General features: G+C 48.1%; 1 protein-coding gene across 6 annotated transcripts in view; it reads right to left on the bottom strand.

Moving 5' to 3' along the window:
* KCNQ2 (potassium voltage-gated channel subfamily Q member 2) overlaps positions 1-15,592 on the bottom strand; it is a 63,344-nt gene that overhangs the window by 19,418 nt on the left and 28,334 nt on the right. For 5 of the 6 annotated variants that reach the window (XM_053958515.1, XM_053958517.1, XM_053958516.1 and 2 more), the window contains exons 7-11: positions 14,978-15,073; positions 14,195-14,289; positions 10,800-10,829; positions 6,815-6,883; positions 4,963-4,992 (exon numbers count right to left, since the gene is read on the bottom strand). In XM_053958515.1, coding sequence (XP_053814490.1) covers positions 4,963-4,992; positions 6,815-6,883; positions 10,800-10,829; positions 14,195-14,289; positions 14,978-15,073 — 320 coding nt within the window. The remainder of the gene's footprint in view (positions 1-4,962; positions 4,993-6,814; positions 6,884-10,799; positions 10,830-14,194; positions 14,290-14,977; positions 15,074-15,592) is intronic. The other variant, XM_053958518.1, reaches the window with a different exon arrangement.

The raw sequence follows: 15,592 nt of genomic DNA, 5'->3' as shown, positions 1-15,592 counted from the left end.
AAATAATATCAAAAAAATTATCTGATATGGAAAATACCATTATATTAAGCCTGGCATTGAAAAAACAAAAAATAGATAAAAACAGGGTGTGGTGCAGTCCCTTTTGGGAAGGGAGTTGAACATCTGTGTTCACACATCTGGTTTTCGTAATGATTTTCAGACAGGCCCTACCACTTCTGGGGAGTTGCTGACTTTGAGGAGGCACCACCACAGCTCCATCCCAAATGGCTGCTCAGGCACTGCCCTGCCAGGAGATCCCCACCAGGACCAGGGTCCTCCACGCCATGGAGCAGCCCTCTACCTGTGGAAGGGGAATGACGTGGCCCCATCACCCCACCAGGCCACCAACCACCAGCAGGCAGCTCTTGCCAAATCCACGGGCAGACTGAAAGGTTGAAGGGCATCAAATCCCAGTCTTATTTTACACTTGAGTTGGGTAATCAGAGGAGCTCACGGGCACAGCATCCCATGCAAGCTCAGCTGACACCACCCTCGGCATCCTGGGGACTCCTCAGGTGTCCAAAACAGGACCCTGCATCTCCAGGTAGCCCCAGAGGCCAGTGGTGCTACCAGGGCTGTCCTGGAGCTGGAGTGGGAGTGGGATATTGAGCATGCAGAGCCTCAGGGAGACACACGGGTTTCTCTCCTCTCAGTCTCCTCTGCAGTCCCTCCAGAAAGATGCAGCTCCTTCAGTGCAAATAATCTGCTCCCCTAAAGGCAACTGATTATTTCCAGATTACTGTCAGTCCCAGCATGAGTCTCTGACACCAGTTAAATTGGTTAGAAGGCCAAACACCAGCCCAGGCTCATGTGGCCCATGGGGTTCCCATGACTGGGGCAGTAGAGGTTTGGGACACCTTGGACATCCTTGGCTGGATGAGCAGGGGCCCACTGAGTCAACCAAAGGCATCCTCCAGTGCATACAGAAGCCTTAATCACACCCCTGAAGAGAGATCTTGGGGTTGTGTGTATCTCAGACAGACATATACACACACTGAGAGAGAGATATACACACAGATAAACACACACGGTACGAGGACCCAGCCCAGCACTCACCCAGTACACAGCCAGGTCCTGCTGAGCTCACTGGGGTCAAGGACAAACCACAGCTGAGAACAACCTTCCAAAGAGGTTCCTCTCATCACCTACAGCACTGAACTCATGCTGGACAAAGTAATCTGAGTTTTAGCTTCCCGCGTCCCTGGAATCCTTCTGTTTCTTTTTCTCTGATATTAATATGCTATTATGGTCATTTGGTTCATTAATTTTTAGCTTCTCACCCAATTGTATTTTGGAAAATGCAAGAGGAAGAAATGTGGTTGTGGATGCCTTCAGATGTTTCTCAAACCATCTGTTAAAGAGCATCTGAAGCCCACATTTCATACAGGAGCTTCCATACCCCTGGTGAACCATGTGTCTGTCTTTTTGACATTACAATCAAAGCAGAACAAACAGAAACGAGATGCCACAGGTAATTTTCAGCCTGATTAACAGAAGAGTAATCACCCCCCATTACCACTCTGATCTGCTGGCTTTCTGCAGCAGGAGGGGTGAGAAAAGCCCTAGCACAGAGCAGGCCTCTTTCCCTGGGGATATGAGGGAGAGGGGACTTGGTTTGGACCCTGCGTGGCAGCGGTGTGGTCTCGGGGCTGGGACGGGTCCCAGTGCCCCAGCAGCACATCCAGCCTGGGGAGGGGCAGGGGCAGGGTGGACACAACACCCAAAGTGATGGGCAACAGGAGGCTCTGAACGAATTTTATTTTTAAAGGGAAGAAAACAAAAAGGGGGGAAGGGGTACATGGCATGTAGAAAAAGGTCAGCATCTCTTCTGCTCATCACGCCCTAGGCTCCACCTCTGGGGGAGGTGAGCTCCTGGCCCCCAAGCAAGTCAGCACAGAGCATTCCCAGCACTCAGATGTGGATGCAGACAAGCTCGTGGTGGAAATACAAAGCAGAAACCATAGAGAAAGGACATAACCTGTCTCTCAGATCAGCTGTCCCATTTTATGCCAAGACTAAATCAAAAGCCACCCAAGAGAATTTCCAGGTGACCTCATCAGCTCCTCATGTCCTCCCAACCTGGGCAGCAGCTCTCCCAGTGCTGTGTGGGCAGAAATCAGCACAGCTACAGCAGCACTGGGGTCAGAGAGCAGGACCCCAACAGCCACCCCCTGCTCTGGCAGAATGCTTGGGATGCTCCCCGACCTCACAAGAAAATGTTTATCCTACATAGCATAATCCCATGTGCCATGCCAGCAACCCTTCTCGAAAGTGAAATATAAAAAGGTGAAAAATAGTGAAAAAGCTCTTTCTGTTCCGTTTGCTGCAGGGGGTTTGTGGTGTATTGGTTATGGAAAGAAGAATACAGGAAATCAGCCACTCCCTACAAATCATTAAAAGAGGAGGAAGATCCAGCTACCTCCAGGTGTAAGACTATTTCCTTACAGCAATGGAAATGCAAAGTGGAAAATCCTTTCCCAGCTGAAGCAGTAAAGGTGTAGAGCCGGGGTCTGCTAAGAGAGACAATTCATCCTCAGGAGCTTCCTGAGTGAAGCATCACCAGCAAGTGGGTGATTAACTGTCAGGTGGGCAGAGAAACAGGATGAGTTCTCTTTTCTAAGGGCAGGATGACACACTGAGCATCACCGAGAGGCTGCTGGAAATTCGAGTGGGTGGAAGATTTGGGATGTGAATGTAAAAGACCCAGAAAATTTTATTGGGGAAAATAGGCAATTTGGGCCCCCAAATGCAAAATTACTTCCTGAGGTCTGAGGCATTATTAGATGGAAGGAAAAGGACAGTGAGAACAGGTAGAATTGGTATTGCCCTAATAGAAGAGAAGGAAGGAGCTTTGGTGCTGCCATGGCAGCAGAACTGAACAAGATGGAATAAACTCTAAAGCTCTGCACAGCAGCTGCAGACCCTCAGCTTAAGCCCTCCTTGGGCTGGGGTTTAGCAACAAAACCCATCGGTGTCACAAGAGACAGATGCACCACAGGAGCAGGAAACAGCACTTGGAAATGACTCTGATGAAGGACCTATAAATAGTAAAAAATACTCTGAAAAAGAACAGGGAAGGACTATTTTTACTTCTTTCTGTGACATAAGGTTGAGAAAGTGGAAAATGATCAAGGAAAAACCTGCAACCTCTACGAAGAAATATTGTACTCAACTTCAGGTTTCGAGTAAATAAATATGAACCCTGCAAGACAGGACCGAGATTCAAAAATTAGAAATAAGGCTAGTGACTCAGAAATAAGACTATTTAGTCTGATTAGATTGCAGGGATGCTGGCTGAGATAACCCTGTAAGGGAGTGTCAGACCTCAGATTTCCTTGGCTATGGAGTGGATGGGGCTGAACAGGGATTTTGTCTCATTGCACTGTAAGAAATGTGGATTTACCCTTTGATGCATTCAAAGTTTATGACTGGCTGAGGCAGGGCAGCAGAGCAGCCAGACCCTGGCATTAAATTCTGACCCTTCTGCTGCCACAGGCAGGTGGCCAAGATTTCAGCCTTGGTCTGCTCCCAGACAGCTGTTCCTGAGTAATGCTCCCTGCTTTAATAAAGCTAGATGGAGGCTGCCTTCACTTGAGAGCTACACTTAAGCAAAAAAAAAAAAAAAAAGACAAAAAAAAATAAACAACCAAAACCAAAATCTGGATAGTTGAAACATGATCTTGGAGATTTGGGTTATTTGGCAGGAAAGTAGATGGAGTGCTACAAAGGTTCTGCTTGCAAAGAAAAGCTCAAATGAGTGACAGGAAAAAAAAGGGGGGTGAGGAGAGGGAGAAGGAAGGAAGGAAGGAAGGAAAGATGAAATTTTCCACCCTTTAGTCAGCAGTATATCTACCCAGATATCTTTGGTTGGCTTTTATGCCAAGGAAAAATTAGCTTCTGGCCTCTTATAAGCTAAGAGGCATGGCAGAGAGGTACATCTGCAGAATGCCAGGCTCTGGCTGTACTTCTGAAAAATGCATTCATTGTTTACAAAATTTAGGCTGTAAGCTGTGTTTTGAGGAATGAGATAGAAGATCAGAAAGCCAAGCAGATGATCTTCACTGATCATCAGTTTGTGTCTCATCAGCCAAGGAAAAAAAGAGATTCAGTTCCAGAATTATTTTTTAAAAGAACTGGAAAACACAGGACGAAAAAAATCCCAGAATTAAATACTCCTAAGTGGATGAAGATTGTCCTAAAAGTATCCCAAACACCAGCCCTGTTGCTTTCCCTGGGAGTTGTGAACGGAGAAAAGCTCTACCACAAGTGAGATTTACGGCTGCCCTTGGAAGGTGCTCGCCACGATCCAGAGCACGCTCTGCACCGTGGGCTCGAGGCGTGGAGGGAAGATGGAGCAGGGAATGTGCCTCCTCCCCAGGGAATGGGGTGGACAAAGGGTGTCTCTGCCATGCCACTATTGCTGTGCCAGAGAGCCCTCCTGTGTCCCACGGAGCAGCAGGTCCACGCCGTGCCCTGCAGCGAGAGGAGCTCAGGAGAAGTTGCCAGCGGGGTGACGTGGCGATGGCTTCGTGTTCCCCACGTCACCTCTGCCCAGCACGGGTGACAGAGACACAGGCAATGCGTCACCTGCCCCTGGGCACACGCTGAGCCTGCGTTATACCAAGTTACTCAGCTATAACCCCAGCACCAAAATAAAACAAAGAAGCAAAAACCAAAGCCCTGCTGTCACCCCCGTGAGTGTCTGCCAGCTCTGCCTGTGCTGCCACCACTCTCCACACCCCCCCCAGCCTTGCTATCTTGCTCCAGCCCGAAACAGACTGGAGGGAAGATATGATTTAAGGTCCAGCATACACGTAGATACATCGGACTGCACAGCACAGGAAAAGCACGGTAATACCTAGGAATGCTTCCCTCGATGGTGCCACGACATGGTACACACACGCACACACACAGAAATCTACAGGGAATGCATGGGGATGGTGTGTTGGCAGTGATACAGACCTTGGCGATGGTTCTGGCTGCTGCTCTTTCCTTTAAACAGAAGCAATAGTACATTAGCATGGTGTCAGGTGGCAAAAGATGTTGCTGCTTCACTGTTAAAACATAACGAAACGACAATACCAACAATACAACTAAGTGGAAGTTGTGGACAGAAGAAAGGGAAAGGAGCACTTAATTCCCGGAGTTTCTGGCCCGGACAGAAGATCACTGGAGACTCACACAACCTCAGAGAAGACACATACAACGCACAGGGTTGAAGATTTCATCCCAACCCATCCTTGTGCCTACGCACCGCTGAGACACCTGAGGGTCGTGTGATTTGTGTGAGCACAGGAGGACTTCTGTGGGCTCAGAGAGCGGCCCCCTTCCTTTGGAAATGCACTGCCCTCATGTTTTGCACACGAGGAAGGATTTGAATGGCTCCCATGACCTTGGTGCATTCACTTTTCCGCCCCGGCCATTGGGACAGAGCTCATGTCAGATCTCCGAATGCACGGATTCACGCTGGGTGCTGGGATTGGACATGGGTGGGAAGGAGCATGGACCCCTTCCCTGGCATCCTGACACCTCAGGTGGGGTTTATGCCTCCAGAGTCTTTGGCAGCTACTTTACCAAAGTAGTTGGCAAAGGTGACATGGAGGGAGCGGGACACCACAATCTGTGTTTGCAGTTTCGTATTGAGATCCAAAACTGGATTGCCCTGAAAAATCATGGAGGACAAAGTGAGCTGAATGCCTACAAAAGGGCAGCCAGGACACTGTAAGCCATGCTAAGGCCACACTGACAAGCACCCCTCACCTTCACTGACCAGGCATTGTGGTGGTATTTCCCTCCAGCAATGAGGAAAAGCTGCTCTGATTCACAACTCCTACACTGGGGAATGGTGTTTACTGGGGGTCTTGACCAGCTCTGCCCCTGCAGCCCCCACAGAGGGAGCAGACCATGTTTTCTCAGCAGATACAGCTCTGCCTCCCCTAACACAGGTGCCCTCTGAGTGTGATGCTGCACCAGCCCTGGCCCTGCTGCTGCTCAGCAGTGACCACTGAGACCTTCACAGAGCCCGACCCCTCTTCCTCAGCTAAAGGCAGCAGCCTGGAGAGACTAAGAAAAATCTCTTTCCCCTCCCTGCTTCTTGCTCAGAAAAGCTTGGAAGCCCAGCCTCAGTCACTAGCTCAAATACTCACATTTTAAAATTTTCAGGCTGACCCAGAGGTGTATTCTTTGTGGAGGCACACAGCCCAGGGCAAGCTCCATCCCACACCTCCCTGGCCCTGATGCCCACTGGCACCTCTCCATCCCTCCCAGGGTCTGCACACTCCCCATTCATCAACAGGGCAGCCTTGAGTGCTCAAAAACCCCAAGAACTACCCCTCCCAAGCAGAGGGTGAAGGTGCAGGACTCCTACCCTTCTGGGGGATTCATGTAAACCCTTCCACAGCTAATTTAGCAAAAATGTCTCACTGCTACAACCTTGTCTGCTGTCACTGGAGGGAACAGAGAATGAATTAACACATCATGGGCCTGAGTGTCCTCAGAGTGTGGTGAGGAGCAGAAAGGTCAGAGGAAAACTGGGATCATGACCTCCATCAGCCCCTTTGAGATGGCTTTGAGTTGTCAGTCAAGCACTGTGACATTGCTCCAGAGCCAAGTTAGGCTGAAGGGATTCATGTAGAGCACGGGAGAGGGGCAGGGAGGAGGTCACTGAGTGACCCATGTGGGACCAGCTGTCAAACCTCTTTCATCTTCAAGGATGTCCATATGCAAAAGGCAGGAAGGAAAAAAGAAAACAGGAAAAAAAAGAAAAATATTGCAAAGTGTGTGCGTTCCAAACTCTCTTAACTCTGCTGCTAACCTGAATGTCAGTCCTGACTTGCTCTTCAGATTCCTCAGGAGCTCCAGCTGGTTCAGAGGAGGGATGAGTCTAGAGGGAGAAAACAACAGCATTAATGTCCAGACAGAGCTGATTCCAGAGCCTCCTGTCTCGGCAACTTCCCCTGCTGCCCCATCCTTTCAACCAGAACCAGCTTTGTGCCACCAACTGCAGCTGGGGGACAGCTCGGGAAGGATGGAGAGGGGTTTGGCTGCTACTTCCAACAGTGTCCTAAGGCAGAGCAGTGGGGTAAGAGAGAGAAAGTGACAGCAAGAGAGAGAGAGAAACTTGTCTGCACCACTGGATTTTGAACCTCCCCAAAACCAAGCAGCTGCCAGGGTTCCTGGGCAGCCCAGTGGTGTTTTGGCAGAGCTGTAGTTCTGGCAGGTTGGCACTGCTAAATGGAGAAAATAGGGGGAAAATAGGAAAACTCAACCCTGCTGCTCTTGGGAATGTGGAAAGGCAGGGGAAGGAGCAGCTTGTGGAGCAGAGAAAACAAGGACCTGGGGTTGGGAGCATCCCAGGAGAAAGAGCAGTGTGCTCCAGGGTCAAGTTTAACCAATTCCCTACTCTCCATGTCAGATTTTGTCCTAAAATGAGACAAAAAACCTTGTGTCTCCACCTTCCAGAAACCATAGGGCTTCCTTCCCTTCTTACTTAAAAGAAAAAAAAAAAAAATCTGTTTATGGGAATCCTGGTAAGAATGAAAAATCCAGTGAACAAATGTCCTATGACTGATTCTGCTTTTGTGCTTCAAAGCCATGGAATTAGCTCCACATCCATTTTTGGGTTCTTCCCTGAGACCTTGGGAGACCAGGGCTTCCTCCATAAATATTTAATATTGATATTCCCAGCCAGGTTTTCAACCAAGAGAAACATAGGATGGAGGTGTCAGGGGGAGACTGTAAGAAATGAGGCTTTTATTAAAATAAAGGGAGAGATATTCATGCCCGCATTTTTTTCAGTCATGATGAGACCAATAGTTTCACATGTTAACCAAAAAAATCCAACTCAACTGGAAAAGCCTCTCTCTGCAGGCACAAAACTTATCCTCAAAACCACATTGGTTCAGCAGAGATTTTGTGTTCACAAGATTGAGGCAATGAGAAAATTTTCCAATTCTAAGTATGGAGAAAAGAATAAAAATAGGCCTGAAAAATTTTGGCTCAGCTCCCCATTCGCTTCCATCCAGAGAAAAGCACATCCTGATCTGCTGAATTAATGATCCTCTTCATTGCAGACATCAGGAAGAAGCTGACCTTGATGCAGTGGAGCATGCATGAGTGCTGGGCTGTCACCTCCCTTCAGCTGGGTTTGGAGATGCATTCCAGGTTGGCAGAGGTGCATAAATCCAGCACAGGTTGTACTCAGCAGCTAATGAAGGGTGCACAGCTCTTCTTTGGTGAATTAATTCCTCAGGGAGGTCCTTACCCAGCAGAACACAGGAAAATTGCCCCATTTTCTCCAGCTGGGATTGCAAGTCCCTGGCTCTCAGTGGTGGAAGTCTCAGCTGAGGAGCTCATTAGCTCAAAGGACTCAGGATTCCAAAAGGAATGATTTCTTTTGCATCAGCCCATGGTCTGCAGTGTGCTGAAGGTGGCCACCTCTTGGGCCACCACAGATGCTTCCATGAGGAAGTACAGACACACAACTAACACAGAAATTCACCATTTCTGTGGTTGGTTCATGGGCCTGGTGCACATGAGGAGGCCCATGTATTTCAATGAAATAAAATACAGTATTTTAATGAAACCAGTATTTTAATGAAATAATTGTTATTAAAAATGAGTGAAAACATATACTTGACCTGAAATTTAATCTCAACTAAGTGCTCAGCCTAACCTGTCACTGCAAGAGCAGCTTGAGGAACAGCTACTGCACCACACCATTTCTCCAGAACCTTAAAAAGCAAAAAAGGCAGAACTCTGCACAGCTCTTAAACTGAGCTTTGCTGCGGAATGCTGGGTGCACAGCACCGTGCCCTGGTGAGTGCCCAGGGCACAGGGGACACAGGTGCCACCATGCCAGGTGCAGAAGGAAGCTCTGGCTGGGGCTCCTCATGTTTTCTCTCTCTCCTCCTGGTCCGTGTGTCACTGGTTAGCAAGGGAAGCGCGTTCCGGTTAAGGGGGAGCTGGCTGAGGAATCTGCACACCACGGGACACACACAGCTCATGCCACCCACCACAGCAACACTTCTGAGCTGCTGCAGGTCCCCCCAGCTGCCTCCACCACCCCTCCCAGTACAGCACAGAGAAAGGCCACGCTAACTCCAGGCGCCGGCTCCCATATCCGCAGGGAAAGGAGGATCCGCTGTTCCTGGGAGCACAGAGAACTTTTCAAGCATTAGGGAGGTCATGCCTCGGGCCAGGACACCACCAGAACCCCACAACACGAGGAGGGCAGCAGCACACGACACGGTGGGAGCTACAAGGACACACCACGACACGCTCGCGGACGCCACGATGATTTTTTGGAACAGTCCCAGGATGAACAGTTAAGGAGACAGTGACAAGGAGATGGATGCTGGAATGGGATGGGAACCTAAATGAGCCTCCAAACAGTGCTGGAGTTTCTATAAGCAGCCAATTTTTGCCCTAACCATGACTTTATGTCTCCAACTGAAGCTATTTTTCATGACTGAGAACATTTGTGAAGCTTATAAAATACTTCATTACAACAAATGGAACAGAAGTGGCACATTCTTATTCCTCTCCCAGTAGCAGAAAAATGTCTGATTCCCAAAACAGGCTGCTGTTCAGCACAACAGGAAAATACATTCTTAATATTATACTTGCAGTTCATTGATGCAATTTGCTATAAATTAAGCACACAGAGCAGTAAGTGTGATTTACTAAGGCTGTAAAGCTTGCATCTGTGAAAACTGGAACTGGGTTTCAAAATCAGACACCAAATCACATCAGCTCTAGTGGCATTACTGCATCTAGTGAGGATTTAAACTGCTCTAAGAACAGAGCTTGCCCTGCAGTCTTGAAATGCAAGTCATTTATTCCCCATCTTAAAATATTAACTTGACTACACCTTCAGATACCCATTTCATATAAAATACGCCTGTGATTTGCAAATCTACTCCTTTCTGCAGAACCTGAGATAATATTATTTATCATTAATCTTACACAGCCATATCCAGGACTTTGCATTGGATTGATCCCAAAAGGTTAAGTCCCAGATTGAATAACTGTGGCTAATAACTGCTTAGCTCTAGGTGGGTCTTGGAACTAAAAACTGAAATGAAAAATTCCTGCTGAGATGAAGCCTTCTTTCACCATAAAATCAGATTGGATTACTCAAAGAAATGAATGATCATATCAGTTTAGCATCCCAGATCTTTCTCTTCTCCAGGTTTTACCCCCAAAAGCAGGCACAGCTGCTCTGGAGGTTTTATTCTGTGCTGCCACTGATGTGCCCTGTGGTGCCACCTCACCAGCAAACTCAGTGCCAGGTGGGCACAACTCCTGCAGCTTAGAGCCAGATAAATGACAGAATGAAGGATGGGAGAAGAGGGAACACACAGGAGTGAGGGCAGAGGGAAATGGAAGATGAATGGGGATGTTTTCTTGTTAAGCATTGCATGGATCAGGGAAGGTTGGAAAGACCATCAAGAAATCATCCTTAACAAAGCAAGCTTATCAAGCACGCTCCCATTCTCTTTCCTGACATCATCATTTTGGCAGTTTCCCAACATCTGTGTGTACCAATAGCTAAAATGTACATGGAGGTGCAGGGGGTTAGTCTGTAGCAGCAGGAGGGCGCGTCTGCTTTGGGCTTTCACTCATTCCTTGGAAAAATCTCATCTTCAAAGGTTTCTGTCTTTTTTTTGTTTGTTTGTTTGTTTTGTTGTTTTGTTTTTGTTTTTGTTTTTTTAATTCAAGGCTTTGCATGTTACAGTCCCAAATGAAGAACAAGGAGTGACATGACACACACTTTCAGAGTCACATGCACTTCATACCTGGAGGCACCATACGTTTGCGTTTGCGTGCTTTTCAAGTGTTTTCACCAAAGAAAACCAAAGGGGTAAGAGAAAGAAAAACAGGGGGGGAAGTTGGGGTGGAGGAGAGGGGGAAAGAAACAGAATAAAGAAAATTAGCATATGAACGAAGTGTGTCCCCAGCAGCAGATGCTGTGGCCAGGCTCACAGGTGAGCACAGGAGCATGGACTGAGCTGGCTCCTGCTGTGGCTGGCTCAGGAGCCATGGCACGCCCGAGTCACCCTCGGGGACAGGCAGCTGGCACCTTGCTCTGAGAGCAAATGGGCACCACAGGGCAGGGAAAGTGTGGGGGCCTCCCAGAGACCTACCATGGGACATCCACAGCCTCTGGCCCCACCAGCCAGGGACACGCTGGGCTGGGCTGCTGAATGGGCAGGATGTGCCCATGGGTTTGGTTTTTTGAGTGAAGGCCAATATATGATAGCAGTTCAGATCAAGGCCCTGCTCTCATGAGTGACAATAAGAGCAGATTTTTCCCAATAAATCCAGTGGCTGATGCAGAACAGGTTATTTATGATGTCTGGGTGCACCAAGCCAACTCGTGCATCACGACCCAAACCACACCTGCACACACAGAAGCCTTGTGCATATTTCAGAATTTGGTCCTGCCACATTTTGGATTTAAAGATGAAATCTGGGATTCTCTCAGAGGCCACCATATTTTCCCTCAAATAAATCAGAGTAGCTCTACTGCAGTGATTGGAGTGATGCTCTGGAGCCATGTGAGCTCCTCCAAGGCACTTGAAACAATTTTCTCATATCAAGCAGCCAAGCCTTTCCAAAGATGCCTTGGGAAGAGAGATGAGCTGAAGGCACAGGCTCCTGCTATGAGGAATGAGCAGCTCAGTGTTGAGCAGAAAGGATGCCAAGGTAGTGGTGACTGCAGATCATCCCTGGGCACCGGAGAGGGGATTTTGTGCTCCTCTAGCCCACTTCCAAACCACACTGTGCATTGCAGCCACATGTCAGCAGCCATGGCCTTAAGGGGCTGCTGGGCTTGATGTGCTGCTATGGCTGCAGCAGCACAGGGCTGCCAGAGCCTGCCAGCTGGCTTGGGGAAGTGGGGAGGCAAGGAGAGATGGTCAGTGTGAGTGATGCAAGCTGCAGCCAGAACATACAGTTACTCCCTTTAAAAAAAAAAAAAAAACACTTAATTTATTTGACAGCATCCAAAATATAGTCAGAAGGGGTTCACTGTTTTTTGGTTAAAAAATAAATTTCATTGAGGCCTGAATCCATTGGTGCACTCACAGCTTACTCACCCAGGTGATGTTCACTTGATCTGAGCACAAAGAGCTGGGATTTAAGGGAGAAGCTGAGAGTCCAGAGAATCCAATTTCTAAGGAAGCCCAGGGTGACACCGCTGTGTGGGGCTGAGCAGCACTCACAGCAGCAGCCAGCAAAACCGCTACAACCCTGCTACAAATCTGTCCTGGCTTTTTACTCAAGATAAGCAGGCTCTCCAAACTACTTTTTTTTTTTCTCTTTCTCCTCCCCAGAGTTTCTATTTAGCCTTTTCTGGAGATCTTTAGCTCAGATTTCTTCCTGCATATTAGCTCCGTGGAAATACAGGGTTTAACAAGGGGGTTGTGTAACAGGTAGTCAAAAGGGTGTCACTGCATGTCTGGCTGCATGGTAAGTTCAGTATTTCAAAGAGCAGTAAAATTTGGCAAAGTCCACTGAAAACAAGCCCTGAGTGCCTGCATTTTGCAGTGGATTTTAGGCCAAGCTCTGTCCTCATCCTCTCCAGTAGCTGATCCCAGGCAGTGCTGCAAAGGTACAGCCAGAAGGTCAGGTACTGGGAGGGAGAGTTTCAATGGGTGGCTTTAGTGCTATTGGGAAACAGCTTTGTTCTGCTCTGTTGGGTGGTTGTTGTTGTTTTGGGTTTTTTTAGACAAAATCTTCAAGATAGTTCATAAATTTCTGGGGAAAAATCAACCAATCAGACACACACTAGAAATTAATCCAATGAGAAGCTACTGACCATGGCAATGGGACTTTCAACAGGTTTTTATGATGTGTTAAAAGGCTGGCTGGTGTGTTTGAAATACAGGCTAAAGCTTACCCCAGGAAATACATCCAGGCTGTCTGCCTGAGGGCTAGAAGGCACCAGTAACATGGGAAATCAGGAAGGAATTATTCCTGCAGTGGCACAGCCCAGTGCTGGGCCACAGCCCTGTGTGGCCGAGGGGAGATGGGGCACAGGGAGCCCCATCACACCCAACAAAACCCCACAGAGCTACAGGAACATCTAACAAACATATCCAACCGTTCTACAAACCCAGCGAGTCATGGATAGCCTCTAGAAATACACCAGGAAGGGGCACATGGCCCTGCCCAGGATACAGGGAGGTGTGGGGTGAAAATGAATAGAACATGGTGCATTTTAGCTTCTGAGGAAGCCACCAGGCCCAAAGCGGACCTGAAGGACACGGTGCTTCCCCATGTTCTGGAGGGCTGGGAGGCATGGCAGGGGACTCTGTCCCCAGCTCCATAAAGCTCCAAATCCCAGAAGGCTGTGAATTTCCACAGCACTGCTCTAACCTGTGTAGTTTCACCTTAAAAACCTGCCTGGTTTTACTGCAGGTAGAGCAAGGCAGGTGGGTACTGCTAAAACACTCTGGTGCTCAGCAGCCTCATCCATCATGGTTCCAACGTCATTCCCTGCTTGTGTCAACACCCTGGGATGAGTAAATGAGATACAAGACATGGGAAAACGCTCCCTGAATCCCAAGTTAGTTTTCCTCCTCTTAGAGATAAAAAAGGAAAAGAAAGGAACGGAGGACCCAGGGAAAATGCACCTGGGAGAGGGCCAGGCTGGTCAAGGGTGGGAGAGAAGTATGCTGAAAGGCAGAAGGACCATTAGAGACCAGTTGGACCAGCAAGGAGAGCCTGAGAGGGCACAAGGAGCTGCAGGTAGGGAGAGGGTGGTGTTTACCTATGATCCAGGGCAGCTTGGAGGGAGGTCTTCACACCTGGGCACGGCAACTGTCACAACACAATGCAACTACCAGCAGGCGTGGAGAAATAAAGGTGAAAAGAAGAGCATGTACACACACAAAGACATGGGAAGAAAAAAAAGAAAAAACACAAAGCAACAGGGAAATTAAAATCAAGTCAAAAAGAAAAACAATGAAAAAATACAAAGAAAAAATACAAAGAAAAAAAAAAAGCAACTCCAAAAGCAAAAGCATATACCAGCCCTTAGAAACTCAAAATCAACTTTTCAACAAAAAAAAACAAAAAAAAACAAAAAAAAAAAAAGCAAAATTATATATTCAGATAACAAAAATAACTATGGAGACAGTGGCATCACGAGGAAAGCAGTGGAGGAGGAAGCTGGAGGAGGAGGTACCTGTACATGGGGACAGTGACGGTGCGTTCGTAGTACTGCCAGGTGGAGTGCAGGTCTGTCCGGGACAGGTTGGTGGCATAAAATCTCCAAGCCGCCTGTGCAGGAGAAAACCCAGTGGGACTGTGCACCCAGGCATGGCCAGAACCACCCCTGGGTTTATAAAGCTCAACCAACACCAAGTCCTATGGATGGATCCAGCATTCTGCCTCCCCCTTGATTTGGTAAGTGACGAACTTGGGGCGGTGCCGTGATACTCCTGACCATGTGAGCCCAGTTAAAAATGCTGCAGGTCCCAGGCATTCACTGCCAGGCTGAGGTCAGGATGGGTGCTGTTGCCCATTAAGAAGTGAAAAATGTGGAGAGAGAGGAGCAGGGGAATGTAAAATGACTAATTTCAATTCTCCAAGATATACAACAAGGCAGGCCTTCTGCACGGACATCTGTTCTTGTGAAGAAAATGCTCCCAACTGTACCTTTATATCAGGATAAATATTCTCTTTGGGGAGAAAAAAAGGGTGAAAACAGACTGTCCTAATGCATTTGTCTTGCTGAGCTGGCTGCTTGCTGAATTCCATCCCCTCTCTCTCTAGATTCCCTACCACATATGCTGTTTTCCCATAGCTGATTTCCTGGCATTTATTCCCAGACAAAACCAGTCACCAACTGCTGTCTCACACCTTACACACACCGCCCCATTTGTTTCCTCCCCAACTTCTAAAAGTCTATGAAGCCCCCTAAAACCAGGATGATGTCACCACAAGGCTCCTTGGATGTGACCCTCACCTGGATCAGGCCCGCTGCTGGGTTTCGCCTCTTCTCAAAGTGTTTTTGTCGATGCTGCTCTTGAACCTTCAGAGCAAATCCAGAACCCAAGATGCCCTGGGGAAGAGACCAACAATTTTCCACTAGCAAGAGTTTAGTTAAGCTTCCACTTAAAAACTGTGGCTAGCTTTCCCTCCATAGGTTTTTTCCTGCCTCATTTTTTGATTCAAACATAGAGGAAGGAAAGAGCCTCCATCCCGGTAGCCATGGCGCACACTCTCCAAGGGGTAGCAGACTTTGCTGGCACTCACTGGAATTGCAAATTTTCCCAAACTACCTCCAGCCAACTGATAAAATACAAAAGAACCCCGGCCTGCTGGCATTCAGCAGATTACCCCCATAGGAATCCCAATCCTGCACTACGTTGAAATGCACTGCCAAAGGGACAGGGAAAATTTGCTGAAATGTGTAATCACAGAATAACAGACTGGTTTGGGTTGGAAGGGACCTTAAAGCTCACCTCATTCCATCCCCCTGCCATGGACAGGACATCTTCCACTAGATCAGGTTGCTCCAAGCCCTGTCCAGCCTGGCCTCGATGGGGCAGCCACAGCCTGTCTGGGCAACCTGTGCCAG

The sequence above is a fragment of the Vidua chalybeata genome, chromosome 17 (genome assembly GCF_026979565.1).
Source record: "Vidua chalybeata isolate OUT-0048 chromosome 17, bVidCha1 merged haplotype, whole genome shotgun sequence".
Classification (NCBI taxonomy): domain Eukaryota; kingdom Metazoa; phylum Chordata; class Aves; order Passeriformes; family Viduidae; genus Vidua; species Vidua chalybeata.
This window is presented reverse-complemented; position numbering and strand designations above follow the sequence as displayed.